At 42.5% G+C, this 16,653-nt stretch overlaps 1 protein-coding gene across 1 annotated transcript; it reads left to right on the top strand.

Moving 5' to 3' along the window:
- The first annotated feature begins 6,363 nt into the window (after positions 1-6,363).
- Positions 6,364-15,520, top strand: C3ar1 (complement C3a receptor 1). Its single transcript, XM_052174788.1, has 2 exons — positions 6,364-6,549; positions 11,340-15,520. The coding sequence occupies exon 2, from the start codon at positions 11,348-11,350 to the stop codon at positions 12,485-12,487; it is 1,140 nt and encodes a 379-aa protein (XP_052030748.1). The 5' UTR covers positions 6,364-6,549; positions 11,340-11,347; the 3' UTR covers positions 12,488-15,520.
- The last annotated feature ends 1,133 nt before the right edge of the window (positions 15,521-16,653 follow it).

Genomic DNA, 16,653 nt, shown 5'->3' with positions numbered 1-16,653 from the left:
TCTCTGTGTAGCCCTGGCTGTCCTGGAACTCACGCTGTAGACCAGCTGACCTCGAACTCAAAAATCCACCTGCCTCTGCCTCCCAAGTGCTGAGATTAAAGGCGTGCGCCATCACCACCCAGCCAAGGGAGTCTTCCCATCAGGTATTGGTGAGCAACTGAGAACGTGGAAGCACACAGCCTCTTGGATTAGACTTATTAAATGGACAAAATATCAAACTTCCCTCTAAGCTCTTATCTACCTATAGATTTGTACAACTCTCAGTCCTCATCAGAGAACTTTCTTTGTGCAGTATATGGAGGTAAGAGCAGAAACTCACAATAATGAAAGCACAGAGAAGCAGTGTCCTGGAGAGCTCAGCCACACATGGAACATTTATATCACCTCACATCCCCTCCCCAAGGCTCAGGGGCCGTCACAGAAGACAGGCCAGAAAGACTGTAAGAACCAGAGGTGTGGGAGGACCAAAACAGTGTCTTCTGGGCAGACAGCAGCACTGCACTCAGGAGCTCACAGCAGCTGTGGCTGCCTCAACAAGATCCAGTCAGGCAACATGGAGTGGGAAGGAGTTCATAAGTCCTCACACCTAACTAAGAAATGATGGACAGTTATGGACAGTTGGCGCTTCTGGAAAGAGCAGGGGAGTCAGTTTTCTTTAAGGGTGTTGTTCCTGGTAGGTCAAGCATACCCCAGTGGACAGCGCCACACTCAGAAATACACTGACAGCACACACCTAACTTGATAAGTTATTAAATAAAAAACAAAAAGAGCACATGAAGTTAAGAGGGAGTAGGAAGGTGGGAGAGGATCTGGACGGAGTTGAAGTGTCATCAAAATATATTGTATGAAATTCTCACATTTATTTTATTAATTTTATTAACAAAACAGCAGAATAAACCAAAAAGCAGAATATTCATCAACAGAGGAATAAACACATAAAATAATATAGAGCAATTTTTAAAGACTATTTTTTTAAAAAACATTTTTAAAGATTTTTATTTATTTATTATATGTAGTACACTGTAGCTATCTTCAGACACCCCAGAAGAGGGAGTCAGATCTTGTTACAGATAGTTGTGAGTCATCATGTGGTTGCTGGAATTTGAACTCAGGACCTTCAGAAAGACAGTCAGTGCTCTTAACCACTGAACCATCTCTCCAGCCGGAAAGACAAACTTTTACTTTCATTTTATCTAGGTAGGATTTTTTGCTTGCATATATGTCTATGCACTAGGTGCATGTAGTTCTTGCAAAAGTCAGAAGAGGGCATCAGATCCCCTGAAATAGGAAGGGCAGTGTGAGCTGCCTATGGCACTGGGAATTGAACCCGGGTCCTCTGTGAGAGCAGTGCTCTTAACAGGTGAGCCATCTCTCCAGGTCCTGGAACAAATTTTAAAGCATGGTTTATCCTGGTATGGAAAATAAGTGAAAGAAATATGATTTAGAAACTAGTTTTATTCACTTTTCTTTGCTGTGATAAAGCACTAAGACCAGCACAATTTACAAAAGGAAGAGTGTATTTTTTTTTATTTGATATAATTTATTTACATTTCAAATGATTTCCCCTTTTCTAGCCCCCCCCCCCACTCCCCGAAAGTCCCGTAAGCCCCCTTCTCTTCCCCTGTCCTCCCTCCCACCCCTTCCCAGTTCCCCGTTCTGGTTTTGCCAAATACTGTTTCACTGAGTCTTTCCAGAACCAGGGACCGGAAGAGTGTATTTTTAAGGCTCATGGTTCTAGAGGGCTGGAATCCATGATAGAACGGAGGTGGCAGACGGTAGCTGGCTGAAGCAGCAGCTGAGAGCTCACCTCTCTAACTACCAACAGGAGGTGGAGAAAGTTACTCAAAATGGAGTCTTCTTGAAACCTCAAAGCCCACTCTCACATCTAGTGACCTACTTCCTCCATCATTGCCATGCCCCCGAAATCCTCCCCAAACAGCCACTAACTGGGGACCAAGTATTCAAGTGCCCTCAACTCCAAAGGGACATAATATCCAGACGACAGCATGGAAGACATTAGAGAAATGGCTAAGTAAGTTAACTAAACCATCTTGAAGGGCTGAGTTTGGGTCCCAGCTCCTGTATGAAAATCTGGGCGTACTTCCTGCACACGCCTGTAATCCTAGCCCTAGAGAGTCTGGGGATGATAGAATTCTGGGGCCGGCTGGGCCCAGCCTAGCTTCAGGTTCACTCACAGAGAGTTACAAAGCCAAACGTTTTCCTCTAGTCTCTCCAAGAACAACCACAAGCACACACAGCCACACATACACACATATGTACACACATGTGCACATTCACTCTCAAAGACACACCCATCCAAATAAAAATGTAAAAGAAAAAAAAATGAGGTGAAGTGGAAACCATGTTTGTGTTTATGTGGTATGCGAATGCCTCTTGTTGTATTTGTATTTATTAAAAAGATAGAGCAGTCCTTCTGGGGAGTTCTAAGCACACGTTGCTCTTGAGGAGGACCTGAGTTCAAATCCCAGCACCTACATCAGCTCACAGCTACCTGTAACTCCAATTCCAAGAAGATCTGGTGCCCTCTTTTGGCCTCCTTGGGGACTTACACTCACAAAGCATAAAAACAACACAGATGCCAGCAAATACAAACAATTAAAATTAAGGAAAATCTCCGGGCAGTAGTGGTACACACCTTTAGTCTCAAAACTTGGAAGGTAAAGGCAGTCAGATCTCTGAGTTCAAGGCTAACCTGGTCTACAGAGTGAGTTTCAGGGCAGCCAGGGCTACACAGAGAAACCCTGTCTCAAAACAAATTTTTTTAAGATAAATCTAGAAGCTGGGGAGATGGTTTAACAGTTAAGAGCACTGGCTACCTCTGTCACAGAAGTTCCAGATTCAATTCCCAGCACTCACATGGTGGCTCAGAACTGTCTATAACTCTAGTTATAGTGTGCTCTTCTGGCCTCTGTGGGCACCAGGTACACAGCGATGCACAGACATACAGACAGACAAAACTACCAAACATAAAAAATAAAATTTAATTTTAAAAATATTAAACAAAATAAATATTTAAAAACAATTTTTGTTGGTGTTCAGAAACTTTAACGGTTATCTTAATCCTTCTAATTTAATATTTGACCATGGTAATGAATTGTCTCCATGATACATATTTTATGTGACTACATATGAACAAGTATGAATATTCACATAGTGTAATCCTATTCTTATATGCCTTCTGAATACCTTCATTATTCAATGTTTCCAAATATTGGAGGGGGAAAACACACACACAAAAACAAACAAACAAACAAACAAATAAATAAATAAAGCAACTGTATAGGGACACAGGAATAAGTTCTGATGTGCTCAGTGGATAGGCAAGCCATAAAATCACACATCAATCATATTACATTTTGTTAAAAACTTTTAAGAAAAAGCGTATTTGCTGTTTTTAGAAAAAAAATCAAGAAGACTGACACTAAACTATTAAAAATGGTTATTTGGGGCTCAGTGGTTGAGAGCACTGACTGCTCTTCCGAAGGTCCTGAGTTCAAATCCCAGCAACCACATGGTGGCTGACAACCATCTGTAACAAAATCTGACGCCCTTTTCTGGTGTGTCTGAAGACAGCTACAGTGTACTTACATACAATAAATAAATAAATCTTTTTTTAAAAGATGGTTATTCTAGAAGTAGAATAAACAGTTTTAAACTTTCATTTTTTTACTCTTCATATTTTAGTATTAGCTCAATTTATCTATATGTTCATACTATTTTAAGTATATAAATATAGCAATACAAATAATGGATATTATTCAACTCTTGCTCTTTTTTTTTTTAAGATTTCCTGTCTCTCAGACATCCCAGATTATTTGATTAAAAGAAATGAGGCAATGTTAAACAACTTTGAGCTTTCTGAACAAGTTGATCAGTGTGAACTGGAGCCTCTGTCACAGACAAAATCAGCTTTACTTGTATGTATGTAAAAGGATGAAACAGAAGTCTCTGTCTGTCTGTCTGTCTGTCTGTCTGAATAAGCATCTCACTTTGTAGCTCCGACTGTATGGAACCTGTGATCCTCCCTCCCTGCTCAGCATCCTAGTGCCTGTCCTACAGATGTGGACCACCTTCCTGGTTGACCTGAGAGAATTTTTTACTGCAGGAATGCTCTCGGAGGGCCTCCCCTTCACCTGGTGAAATGCAGCTCCAGGGCTGCAGGCTAGGGTCAGGAACCTGCTGCACTATCTCTCTCACCCTCGCCCTGAGCACAGCTTCCTCCATCCAGAGCCTCTGTCACCCTCCCGGCAAGCCCTGTAATCACTTAGGCACTTGTTTTTCTCTAGAAAGTCTTCCTAGATTCCCACAAGTGAGCACACCCATACCCACTGCATTCCATTTTATTTCTATTTATATGCAAAGTATGTTTGTGTTGCAGGTGTGTGTGTGTGTGTGTGTGTGTGTGTGTGTGTGTGTGTGTGTAAATCAGCAGAGACTAGAACAGAGATTAACTCATTCTCATTTTGTTTTGTTTTGTTTTGTTTTTTGGGTTTTTTTCGAGACAGGGTTTCTCTGTATAACCCTGGCTGTCCTGGAACTCACTCTGCAGACCAGGCTGGCCTCAAACTCAGAGATCCGCCTGCCTCTGCCTCCCAAGTGCTGGGATTAAAGACGTGCGCCACCACCGCCCGGCCTCATTCTCATTTTGGCATCGCATAGTTTATCCATGTTTCAAGCATAAAGTGATGCTATGTGAGATCAGTTAAATGTATTTTTACAGCATTCCTCCTCCATCCTCCCCTTGAGTGGAAACTTCTAGTTCCTTTGGAAAGTTTGTTATGTCAAATGATGTTTTGCTGGGGCACACAGGTAAAAGGACGTCTTGCTAAAGTAAACACGTGAGAGAATGTTTTCCTGAAGCAGACACAGGTGAAAGGAAGTTTTGATATAGCAGACACGTGAAAGGATGCTTGAGGATGGAGTGTAAAGATGACGCCCACAGACAGCAGCAGAGGAGCGCTGAGCCTTTGGCTTGGTTTGCTCTGTCTCGCTATTCTTCCATTCACCGTATATAGTGTTTGTTGAGCGCAACTTGTGGTAACTCAGTCATTGAGAGAAACTCACCCAAGAACTTGGTTCCTGCGACAACTTGCCACTTTAGCAGCATTGCCTCGGGCCAGTGGGCATTCGTGCCTGGCATCTGCTGATGGAGATGACTGGCTTGACGCTGCCAGTTCATGAGTGGCGTCATGCCACTGGCATCTGCCTGCCTAGAGGACTGGTCTAGAGGACTGCTGAGTCGGATTTGCTGTTTGCTATGGGACTGAACTGCTGAGAAAGAAGATGGAGATCACCCCCCAAAGAACTATTACTGAACAGGTTCACTTCCACCATATCCTGATAACTTCTCTTCCACTACCTCTGCTGGCTGGTGGGCTAGAGAAGAGGTTGAACCCTTATTAAAAATAGGTTGCAAAATATTTATGCTAGACCCCCGACCCCAACTCAGCCATCTTTTTTTTTGTTAAATGTGTTCTCATTTGTTCTTTAACATATACATATACATGCAATGTGTCTTGATGATAGCCATCTTCCATTGTCCCACCACACACACACACAAACACACACACACACAACACACAACTTTTTCCTGTCCTGGGGATTAAACACAGGGCCTAGAACATATTAGACAAGTGCTTACCAATGATCTATATCCCACCTTTTATTACTGTTTTTTGTTTGTTTTGTTTTGTTTTGTTTTGTTTTGAGATAAGGTCTTGCTAACTTTCTCAAGTTGGCCTTAAAATCACTCTGTAGATGCTGGAAAGATGGCCAAGTAGTTGAGTTCCCAGCACCAAATGAGCTGACAACTATCTAATACTCCAATTCTAGCGACCCCCATGCCCTCTTCTGGCCTCCATGGGTACCAGGCACAAATATGGAGAGGGGGAGAGAGAGAGAGAGGGGGGAGAGAGAGAGAGAGAGAGAGAGAGAGAGAGAGAACTCTTACACATAAGAAAATAAATCTTTTAAACACCTCATTCTATGGGGCTGGAGAGATGGCTCAGAGGTTAAGAACAGTTTTTGCTCTTGCAGAAGACCCTCAGCTCCCAGCACCCACATTAGGTTCGAGTTTCAAGAGATCCTCTATTGGCCCCTGTGAGCAAGCATATATGGCACTCACATACTTATCTAAAATAAATTTAAAAGGAAAAAGAAAAGCCTCACTCTGTAGTACAGACAAGCCTCAAATTTCTGCCTGCCTGCATCTCGGCATCTCGCAGCTAGGATGACAGGTTCCTGCAGGAAATATCTGTGTCCTGATCGTCCTCCTCCACCCGCCCTCCTCTGCCCTTCTGCTTTTCTTATCTACGCCGGCTGAGTTTAAGAGGTGACTCATGGAAAGTCCCTTCCTGTGCAGTCAGATAGCAGTCCTGATCCTGAGTTCCCTTTACGCTGGGAAAAGCAAGTGCTCAGCAACTTGTCCAATGCACTTGACGACTTCATTTCAGCTGGACCAGACCGGATTTGTTGGTGACTTGTGGATCATCAGTCCTGGAGCCTTTGGATTCCACCTCAGTGTTCTTGGTAAGAAAACATAAATGAACCTTAGAGTTCGTGCTTGGTTCAGCCTGCTATTTATATACAATGGTTTTTCCTTATCTTCTTTTTCCTTCTATTCTTTCCCTAAAACTTTTATTTTTTTCTTCAAGAGGCTTATATATAGCCTTGGCTGGTCTGGAACTCACTCTATAGACTGGCTAGCCTTAAACTCACAGGGATATAGCTCCTTCTCCTGGGATTAAAGGTGTGCACAATCATATATGGTTCTTTCCCTAACTTTTATTTCTCCTGTCTTAGTTCCATGTCTACTTTTATTTTTTATGTAAATAGTATACATTCTATTTGTCTTGGCTTTTAATATTTTCATTCTGAAAATAATAATGAATTTATGTCATTTATTCATAAAATATGACTGTTTCTCCTGACCTCCGATCATGTTTTCTCCCCTTAGTTTTGTTTCTGCAATCATTGATCACATGTACACACATTTATGTGTGTGCGTATGTGTATGCATGTGCCCATATGTGGATTATTGTTCTGTTGCTCTCAGTAAATCGCTCCTCCGTTCTTTGAGCTGTTCCTTATCATAGCTGATTCTAAGATTCCATAATTATTATTTGATAATTAAATCTACTTTTTACTCATGATAAATAAATTTTATTTTCAGGATTTTATTTATCCTTTTAATTACTTCTGGCCAACTCAATCCTGAGATCTTCTTTATAAAAAAATAACTGATATTCTTAAACACAGAGTGGGTTTTTTGTTTTTCTGGGGTTTTTTGTTTTTTGGTTTTTTGGTTTTTGGTTTTTTTACTTGAGGAAATGTAATGCAGCCTTGTCCTGGATGACTTTTAGGGAGTGACTTGCAAACACTTTCAAGGCAGATAACTTGTGATATTTAAACTATACCCCACAGCACGGAACTCAGCTGCTCTTATATCGGCATTTTGTTCCTTTCAACTTCTGTTATTTTAAGTCGCTTTGTCCACCTTATTATCGAGACCACAGTTTCTCAGTTGTGTGATCCCTGGACTCAAAAAGAACAGTGGCCTAGAAGTTATTAGGTAAGGCAGCTGGGGCTCCCCCGGGGGCAGCTGTGGTCGGAGGAAGCCACACCATCAACAGAATCTCAGCATCAAAAGCTGCAAAGCAAGGAGACACGCAGTGGTCTACTGCACCGCGGGTTGCTCTGCTCCTAGCAGTGTGCTTTTCTCTCAGCATCTGAGGATGATACGCGTTGAGGTTGGGATGGGACATGAGATCGGTGACATTCTTGCCGTTTGCATGAGGGAATAGTAGGACTTGAAAAAGACGGAGGCTAGAGTAGGTATCATTTCTCCTTTTTGCATTCTGTTGACTCCTTATCTTAACTTCTGCTTACCACAGAAGACTTGACGCAAACTTTGTCCAGTTCAGCAGAATCGCTTCCAAATGCCTGAACTTCCACTCAAAAACAAACAAACCAAAATCAAATCAAATAAGAAAATAAAGATGTAGGAGTCTGAAGAGATGGTCAGTGGTTGGGAGCAATGGCTGCTCTTCCAGAAGACCAGGGTTCAAGTCCCAGCACCCACTTGGCAGCTCACAACTGTCTAACTCCAATTCCAGGGACTCTGGCACCATCCCATAGATGCACATTCAAGCAAAACACCAGCACACATACAATGAAAATTAATTTTTTTTGGGGGGGGGAGATTTGTTTTTTTTTTGTTGTTTTTTTTTGTTTGTTTGTTTTGTTTTTTTGAGACAGGATTTCTCTGTATAGCCCTGGCTGTCCTGGAACTCACTCTGTAGACCAGGCTGGCCTCGAACTCAGAAATCTGCCTGCCTCTGCCTCCCAGAGTGCTGGGATTAAAGACGTGCGCCACCACTGCATTTTTTTAAATATAAACTGTTACTATATCCAGTAATATTTGGGAATTTAAAATCAAAAGAGGAATTTAGAAGAGACAGCATAGGAATTATGAGGTCATCTGGGAAAAATAGAAATGGCTGAGGACTAATATTTTAAATGTAATTGAAAAAAAAAATTGAACCTGAAAGGCAAGCAGTCTCCTGGTCATGGTGGTACATGCCTTGTAATCCCAACATTTGGTAGATTGAGGCAGAAGATCTCCAGTTTGAGGCCAGCCTGGTCTATATAATCTAACTTCATCTCAGAAAAAGAAAGAAAGAAAGGAAGGAAGAAAGGAAGAAAGAAAGAAGGAAGGAAGGAAGGAAGGAAGGAAGGAAGGAAGGAAGGAAGGAAGGAAGGAAGGGAAAGGAAGGAAGGAAGGAAGGAAGGAAGGAAGGAAGGAAGGAAGGAAGGAAGGAAGGAAGGAAGGAAGGGAAAGGAAGGAAGGAAGGAAGGAAGGAAGGAAGGAAGGAAGGAAGGAAGGGAAGGAAGGAAGAAAGGAAAGAAAGGAAGGAAGGAAGGAAGGAAGGAAGGAAGGAAGGAAGGAAGGAAGGAAGGAAGGAAGGAAGTGACCATTTATCCCTATGGAATAGACATGCATAAATAGGTCTTATCTTTACCATCACACAGTTTAGAGCCACTATAAACATTACAACCTAAGATAAGATGTGCCTCCTCACAGAACACGTCAGAAAAGACTCAACCACACACTTCTACAGGCATGTGCACAAGATAGCACACACATGTACAAGTGAGAGACCAAAGAATCAGTTTCTTCAAGAGTTATAGGAGAATATTTTAAATAAAATACATTGAGTTTAACCTTGAGGAGTAAGTATTTTAATGGGTAGAAATTTAGTGTAGAGAACGGAAGAAGCCGTTCTAGGGGCATATTTCTAAGTGGAAATCATTAGCCCGGCTTAGGAACATAAAGCAGCCTTGATCTGAAGGGAGGAAACGTGGGAAGAAAGGATACACTTTTCTGAGTGCTCAGAATAAAGGGAGGATATCACAAACCCAGTCTGGGTTTGGGTTCGAGATGCAATTTTAGCCAAATAATAAGAGCAGAATATAAAATAATCCCAAACCATGAAAAAGAGAATTGAGAATGGTTGTTCAAGCCGGGCATGGTGGCACACACCTTTAAGATCCTCTCTCGGGTGGCAGAGGCAGGTGGATCCCTAAGTTTGAGGCCAGCCTGATCTACAGGGTGAATTCCAAGAAAGCTAGGGCTACACAGAGAAACCCTGTCTCAAACAGACCAAAAAGAATGACTGTTCAAAACAAAAAGCACCCAAAGTTGGGGAGAAATTGGATAAAAACTTGGCATTCCATAAAGTAAATCTCCCTTAAATTAAATGTAGGTGAGGTGGAGCCTTGAGCTGAAACAGCAAGTTTAGAAAGTCCTATGCGCTAGGTCCACAGCTGCCACCCTGGGTGGCTTTCTCGTAGCTTGCTACAAGTCAGAGTTTCTGGAAAGAGGAACCTCAGTTGATAAAGTGCCTCCATCAGATTGGCTTGTAGACGAGGCTGTGGGTCATTTTCCTGATTAGCACTGACATGGGAGGGTCCAGCCTGCTGTTCTCCCTGGGCGGGTCCTGGGATATGTAAGGAGGCAGGATGAGTAGACATGAGATGCTACCCAGTGACCAGCATTCCTCTATGGCCTCTGCCTCAGCTTCTGCCTTCGGGCCCCTCCCTGCCTTGGCTCTGACCAGGAATATGAAGAAATTTGGACTTTCCTCTCCAAGTTGCTTTTTGGTCAGTCTTTTATCACAGCAATAGAAAGCAGAGAATATACTATTTAAATGCCCTAAATGGAAAAGCAATCCAAGGTCTATTGTTAGATTACTTGATAAACAAAATATGCTTCGCATACACACAGACACACACACACACACTAAACTATCAATTTCAGATGGGCCGTGGGGGTGCATACCATTAATCCCAGCCCTCAGGAGGCAGAGGCAGGCAGATCTCTGCCAACCTGGGGCCAACCTGGTGTACAGAGCAAATTCTAGGACAGACAAGGCTACACAGAGAAATCCTGTCCTGAAAAACAAAACAAATATACATATGCACATAAATTTTGTTTCTAAAATGTATATATACATGAGAAAGATGGATGAAGGAAACCTTGAGGGCCAGCTAGTGGGTGCATCCTAAAACTGAGTCCCAAAAATAGTCCTCTGACCCCCATGCACACATATACATGCACACGTATGCATGCACATGTGCATGCACACACACAAACAAACACATGTACTTAATTAATTAATGAAAATATGCAATTCTCAGCTTTTGTATGCTATTGTCGGTGTGCTAAAGTTTTGTAATGTAATGGTGTAATGATGACGCCAGATTAGGGAGAGTCCGCCCACCATTTTTTGTCTATTTTCTCACCCAGCCACCTATTCAGTAGACACTGAACAGAACATAGCACGGCAATGCTTGATAGCAATGCCTGTCGGGCCAGCACTCAGAAGACAGAGGCAGGGGAATCATGGCTTCAAGTCAGTCTGTTCTACAATACAGTCAGTTGGAAGTCAGCCAGCTTGGACAACACAGAGACCCTGTGCTGAGAGACACTGGATAAGCCAGAATCCTCCATAGCAGAGCGCTGCACAGAGAGTGTACTGCAGAAAATCAAACAACAGAAAGTAGGGAGGTGTCACAAAAAAGGAAAATTGAAACTGCTTTGGACTTCTAAATGAAGTTACCTTTTAGATACACATTTAAATCAATAGTATAGACCAGAAACGGTCTATCGGAGAATGCTGTTATGTGTCTACTCTGAGGAAGGAGTGCACATGAGGCACTGTGAAGGGACCTCTGGTTTCGAGAGGGTGCACCATCACATAAGGATTCCTAAGAGTACATAGTTTTATAAAGTCAACATTTTCTTCATCATTTCACAGACTGAGCGATGGAGTCTTTTGCTGCTGACACCAATTCAACTGACCTACATTCACGGCCTCTGTTTCAACCCCAAGACATTGCCTCCATGGTCATTCTTGGTCTCACTTGTCTACTGGGGCTGCCAGGCAATGGGCTGGTGCTGTGGGTAGCTGGTGTCAAGATGAAGACGACCGTGAACACAGTCTGGTTCCTCCATCTCACCCTGGCCGATTTCCTCTGTTGCCTCTCCTTGCCCTTCTCCCTAGCTCACCTGATCCTCCGAGGATACTGGCCCTATGGCTTGTTCCTGTGCAAACTTATCCCATCCATCATTATCCTCAACATGTTTGCCAGTGTCTTTCTGCTTACCGCCATTAGCCTGGACCGCTGTCTGATGGTACATAAGCCAATCTGGTGCCAGAATCATCGAAACGTGAGAACAGCCTTCGCCATCTGTGGATGTGTCTGGGTGGTGGCTTTCGTGATGTGTGTACCCGTATTTGTATACCGTGATCTTTTCGTTGTGGACAATCACAGTGTATGTAGCTATAAGTTTTATTCCTCCAGGCCATTTGATTATTGGGAATACATATACAATCTAAATCTATCAGAAAGCAATTCCCCTACTGCTTCTAGTGGTCATTTATACCCCTACAATTCCCAGGAGGATTATTTTGACCAAGTCACATATGACAGTCATGTGCCAACACCTCTGATGGCAATAACCATCACAAGGGTAGTGGCGGGCTTCCTGGTGCCGCTTTTCATCATGGTGACTTGTTACAGCCTCATGGTCTTCAGAATGCGAAAAACCAACTTCACCAAGTCTCGGAACAAGACCTTTCGGGTGGCCGTGGCGGTGGTCACTGTCTTTTTTATCTGCTGGACTCCATACCACATTGTTGGAGTCCTGTGGTTGATTACTGATCCACAAAGCTCCTTGGGGGAAGCTGTGATGTCCTGGGATCACATGTCCATCGCTTTAGCATCTGCCAACAGTTGCTTCAACCCTTTCCTTTATGCCCTCTTGGGGAAAGACTTTAGGAAGAAGGCAAGACAGTCCATAAAGGGCATTCTGGAAGCTGCCTTCAGTGAAGAGCTCACACACTCTACCAGCTGTACCCAGGACAAAGTCTCTTCAAAAAGAAATATGAGTACAGATGTGTGAAGATGTGGCGCTCGGGACCTAAGATGTTCCCAGGTGAACACTGGTGATGGATGATGTGTGAGCGGGACACTTTAGACAATCTGGTGACTCTCAGAGAAAGGTCTCTTATTAACATCAGCCTCATTTGAAAACATTAAAGATGAAAAACTTCAAGCCCCATCCCAGATGTGTTGACTCAGAATCTCTGGCCCATGGGGACCAGTGTTTTAACAGGCCTTCTTGTTTCCATTAGTGTTAAGTTTTACCTCATTTGGCTTAATCTGTTCCCATCCCTGACTAAGCCATGTTCAGTGAATAACTTTCTCATCTGCTTCCAGTATTAATCCTTTTTTCCTTAGCATCATCGAAACTTCTAGTTTGCGTGGAAGGCTGCTCTTATTGTCCTGAGTGAAAGATATTCACTTATTGCACAGTTTTTTTTTTTTTGGTAGTGACAAGTGATTTTTAAGTGGGGAAAGAGAGACAGTAAGAAAAGGTCTATAAAAGCAAGGAGTGATGAGTTAGACTTGGACAGAACACGGTGCCAAATGCTGCCTACGAGAAGCGTCCTGAGATAATTCCAGTGTTCATGATTACCCCTGAGTGAGCACAGATAACACAGACACTCTCCTATTCCTGGAGTGATTTGGAAGTTGTGGCTCTGAGCTCTCTCTTCCCTGTGTATTCTGCGTGTTCAGTCTATGTCCCATTTCTTATTTGTTTGTTGGTTTGGCTTTTTGTGTTGGTTGGTTAGTTGATTGGTTGGTTGGTTGGTTGGTTGGTTGGTTGGTTGGTTGGTTGGTTGGATGGTTCACTGGGTTTTCAAGGCAGTAGCCCTGGCTGTCCTGAAACTCATTCTGTATACCAAGCTGGCCTCAAGCTCAGAGATCAACCTGCCTCTGCCTCCCAGGAGTCTTTAAGCTCCTGAATACCTTCTTTCTGTTTTCCACACAGGGTCTTGCCATCTCCTGCTAGTGTTAGGAGTGTGCAGCATGAACCTGGCCCCAGCTTCTTCAGCTTTTTACATTAGATTTTGTGCCTTACATAGAATATAACAGTATTCTAAACACATCTTTCCTTTCTCCCCAAACTCATGTCAGACAGAAGGAGGAATGGGATGGTGGGTGGAACCACAGTTCTTCCGTTCACTCCAGGATCACTGCACACTCTGACAGCAATATCAAAAGATTTTAAATGGGAGTCTAGGTGTCTGACATGCAAAGGAGTCAGGCATACTCTCTTTTGGATTTTTTTCAAATTAATGTTTGTCTGGACCATGGTAATATAAAGTACTGTATGCACCCAATTATAAAAGAACTAATTGATGAAATACAAAAGGGCCATTTCTCCAGTGTTCAGTAGTTCCAGTCTCTTCCAACTTCCAAGAGATAACCTTTGCAAGAATTTTGGCTGTTTCTCCTGATATTTACCATGATGTGCCTAAGACATGTACTTACACTGCTGATCTTTGTAGATATGAAGAAAAGACTGTTTTGAAAGATTTTATTGGGGGCTGGAGAGATGGCTCAGCAGTTAAGAGCACTGACTGCTCTTCCAGAGGTCCTTGCATTCAATTCCCAGCAACCACATGGTGTCTCACAACCATCTGTAATGGGATATGATGCCCTCTTCTGGCATGTCTGAAGAAAGCAACCATGTGCTCACATACATAAATACATTTGAAAGTAAAAGAAAGATTTTACCTGCTTTACCTTTTCATTTTTTCATCCAGCATCTCAGTGTTGACTGGTATCATTTTTAAACCTGTTCATGACCATTTTTCTCTTCCTTTTGTTGTCAGGTTTTGCCTGCCTTTGTGCCAGGGTCTCAGCGTAGCACAGTCTGGCCTCAAACTCACAGGTCTCTTATCATAGTACCGGAACTGAGCACACTACCCCGCCCAGCTGACTACACAATTTTCCTTGTCAATGGATTTCAGTAACATATAGTGTTTCTTCTGTCCTCTCATTTCTTCTACTAACATATATTGATTGTACATATTAATAAGGTTCAACACGACTGATCTATACTTGCACACAACATTCACACTTTCATCCCCAGACTCTTCCTAATCATTGTTCTACTTACTGGTTGATTTAAAAACAACAACAACAACAACAAAAAGGCTGAAGAATCTCACACTGGCCTCAAAATCACTATGCAACCAAAAATGAGTTTGAAATTCAAATCCTTCTGCCTCTACCTCCCATGGGCTGGGCTTATAGGCATGGCACACTATGCCCAGTCTTATGTGGTGCTGGGAATCAAACCCAGGTCTTCATGCATAGTGATTAAGTACCCTACCAACTAAGCTGCTCCCAAGCCTGCTCAGGTGTGATATTTCTGGTCCTCATATATGAGACTATGTGGTACTCCTGTGTCTGCTCACATAATGTCCTCCAGTTCTGTCCCTTGTTGCTAATACCAGTATTTCACTCACTGTTATGGCTGAATAACACTGCATTGTGTATGAATGCACGTGTGCATGTGTTTGTGTACGTGTGTGTGTGTGTGTGTGTGTGTGTGTGTGTGTGTGTGTGTGTGTGCATGCATGCATGTGTAGCAATGGCCATTATCTCCCCAATGCCTAAGCAGATTCTATATCTTAGCTGCTATGCAAAATACTACACTCAACCTTTAGTTTAAAAAAAGAAAGGCAGCAGCTCCCACTATAATCTTATGTGTGTACTTCCATGTGTTAAATCACTGAAACGTCAAGCTGGTTTGTACAAATAGGCATATCTAAGATGAATGAGTTGATCTACAAAGACAGAGGATGGAATGCAGTTTAGTCTTGTGATACATTTATTCGGTTGTTGAGAGAAGGGCCTTAGGCCACAACTGTTGTATGAACAATTATGTAGAAATTTCAAATCACTAAACGATCTTGTTTGTTACAAGGTAATTCTGGGCATAAGACTGAAGTTCTGCCTTTCCAGTATGAGCTGTTTATATATTCCCTATGAATAAATGCTTTCATCTACAATATCAGAGATTCTCTTCTCTTCATCCTTAAATTTTATGTGTATAACCATTTTGCCCACGTGTGTGTCTGTGCACCCCGTGCATGCCTGCTGCCATTGGAGGTCAGAAGGTGTCAGATCCCTTAGAACCGGAGTTACTGATGGGTGATGGGAACCCAAACCTGGTCCTCTGCAAGAGCAAGAAGTGTTCATAACAACAGAGCCATTTCGCTACCTGGGGTCTTTTCTGGTACTCGGGAGCACAGCAGGGGAGCACTGCAAACCCAGTAGGCAGAAAATGGTGAGTGACTACAGATCTACTATGGCAAGAATGTAAGCCTGTCCATCCCTGGGTTATGTGAAGGGCAGCAGAGTGAAAAGTCTTGGCAGGACATGAAGCCTGAAAGAACGGTGACTATGGCAATAGCTGATTTCTTCCCAGAGCTCTCCTTACTTTGGGATTATGCTCTGAGCAGAGCTTTATAATCGGACCCCAGATTTTAAAACTGATGAATGCCTTTACCAGTTCTACACTCTCATCTCTAGAAGGTCTGAGGTAAGGGCCCAACCTCTCCCCTACAGTGTACTGTCCTGAATCTTTTAATTAGATAATATACACAAAACGTTTTAAAAATGAAATAAAAGTTAGACAATATATTTTGATCATAGTCTCTCTCTTCTCATAATTCTAAGCTCCTCCCCAACTTTATGTTTTCTCTCAAAAAATAAAAATGCAAAAGACAAAAATTAAAATACACAAATCAAAAAATTAATGTGCCAGAAATATACAAAAGCAAAAGGCATATATTAAAAAGCAAAAAACAAAATCAAAATTTAAAAAGTCATGAAATCTTTTATTTAAAGATTTATTTACCCCTTGTTCTGGAAAGACTCAGTGAAGCAGTATAGAGCAAAACCAGAACAGGGAAGTGGGAAGGGTTGGGTGGGAAAACAGGGGGAGTGAAGGGGGCTGATGGGACTTTCGGGGAGTGGAGGTCTAGAAAAGGGGAAATCATTTGAAATGTAAATAAAAAATATATCGAATAAAAAAAAGATTTATTTATATCTAAGTAGCTGTGTTCAGACACACCAAAAGAGGGCATCAGATCTCTATATGGATGGTTGTGAGCTACCACGTGGCTGCTGGGATTTGAACCTTTGGAAGAACAGTCAGTGTTCTTGCCTGCTGAGCCATCTCTCCAGCCCTGACATCTGTTTTGTGTT

This window comes from Apodemus sylvaticus, chromosome 2 (assembly GCF_947179515.1).
Source record: "Apodemus sylvaticus chromosome 2, mApoSyl1.1, whole genome shotgun sequence".
Lineage (NCBI taxonomy): Eukaryota > Metazoa > Chordata > Mammalia > Rodentia > Muridae > Apodemus > Apodemus sylvaticus.
This window is presented reverse-complemented; position numbering and strand designations above follow the sequence as displayed.

What these genes read in the sequence shown, in the direction of transcription:
- C3ar1 (XM_052174788.1), top strand. Translation starts at nt 11,348, where the DNA reads ATGGAGTCTTTTGCTGCTGACACCAATTCAACTGACCTACATTCACGG.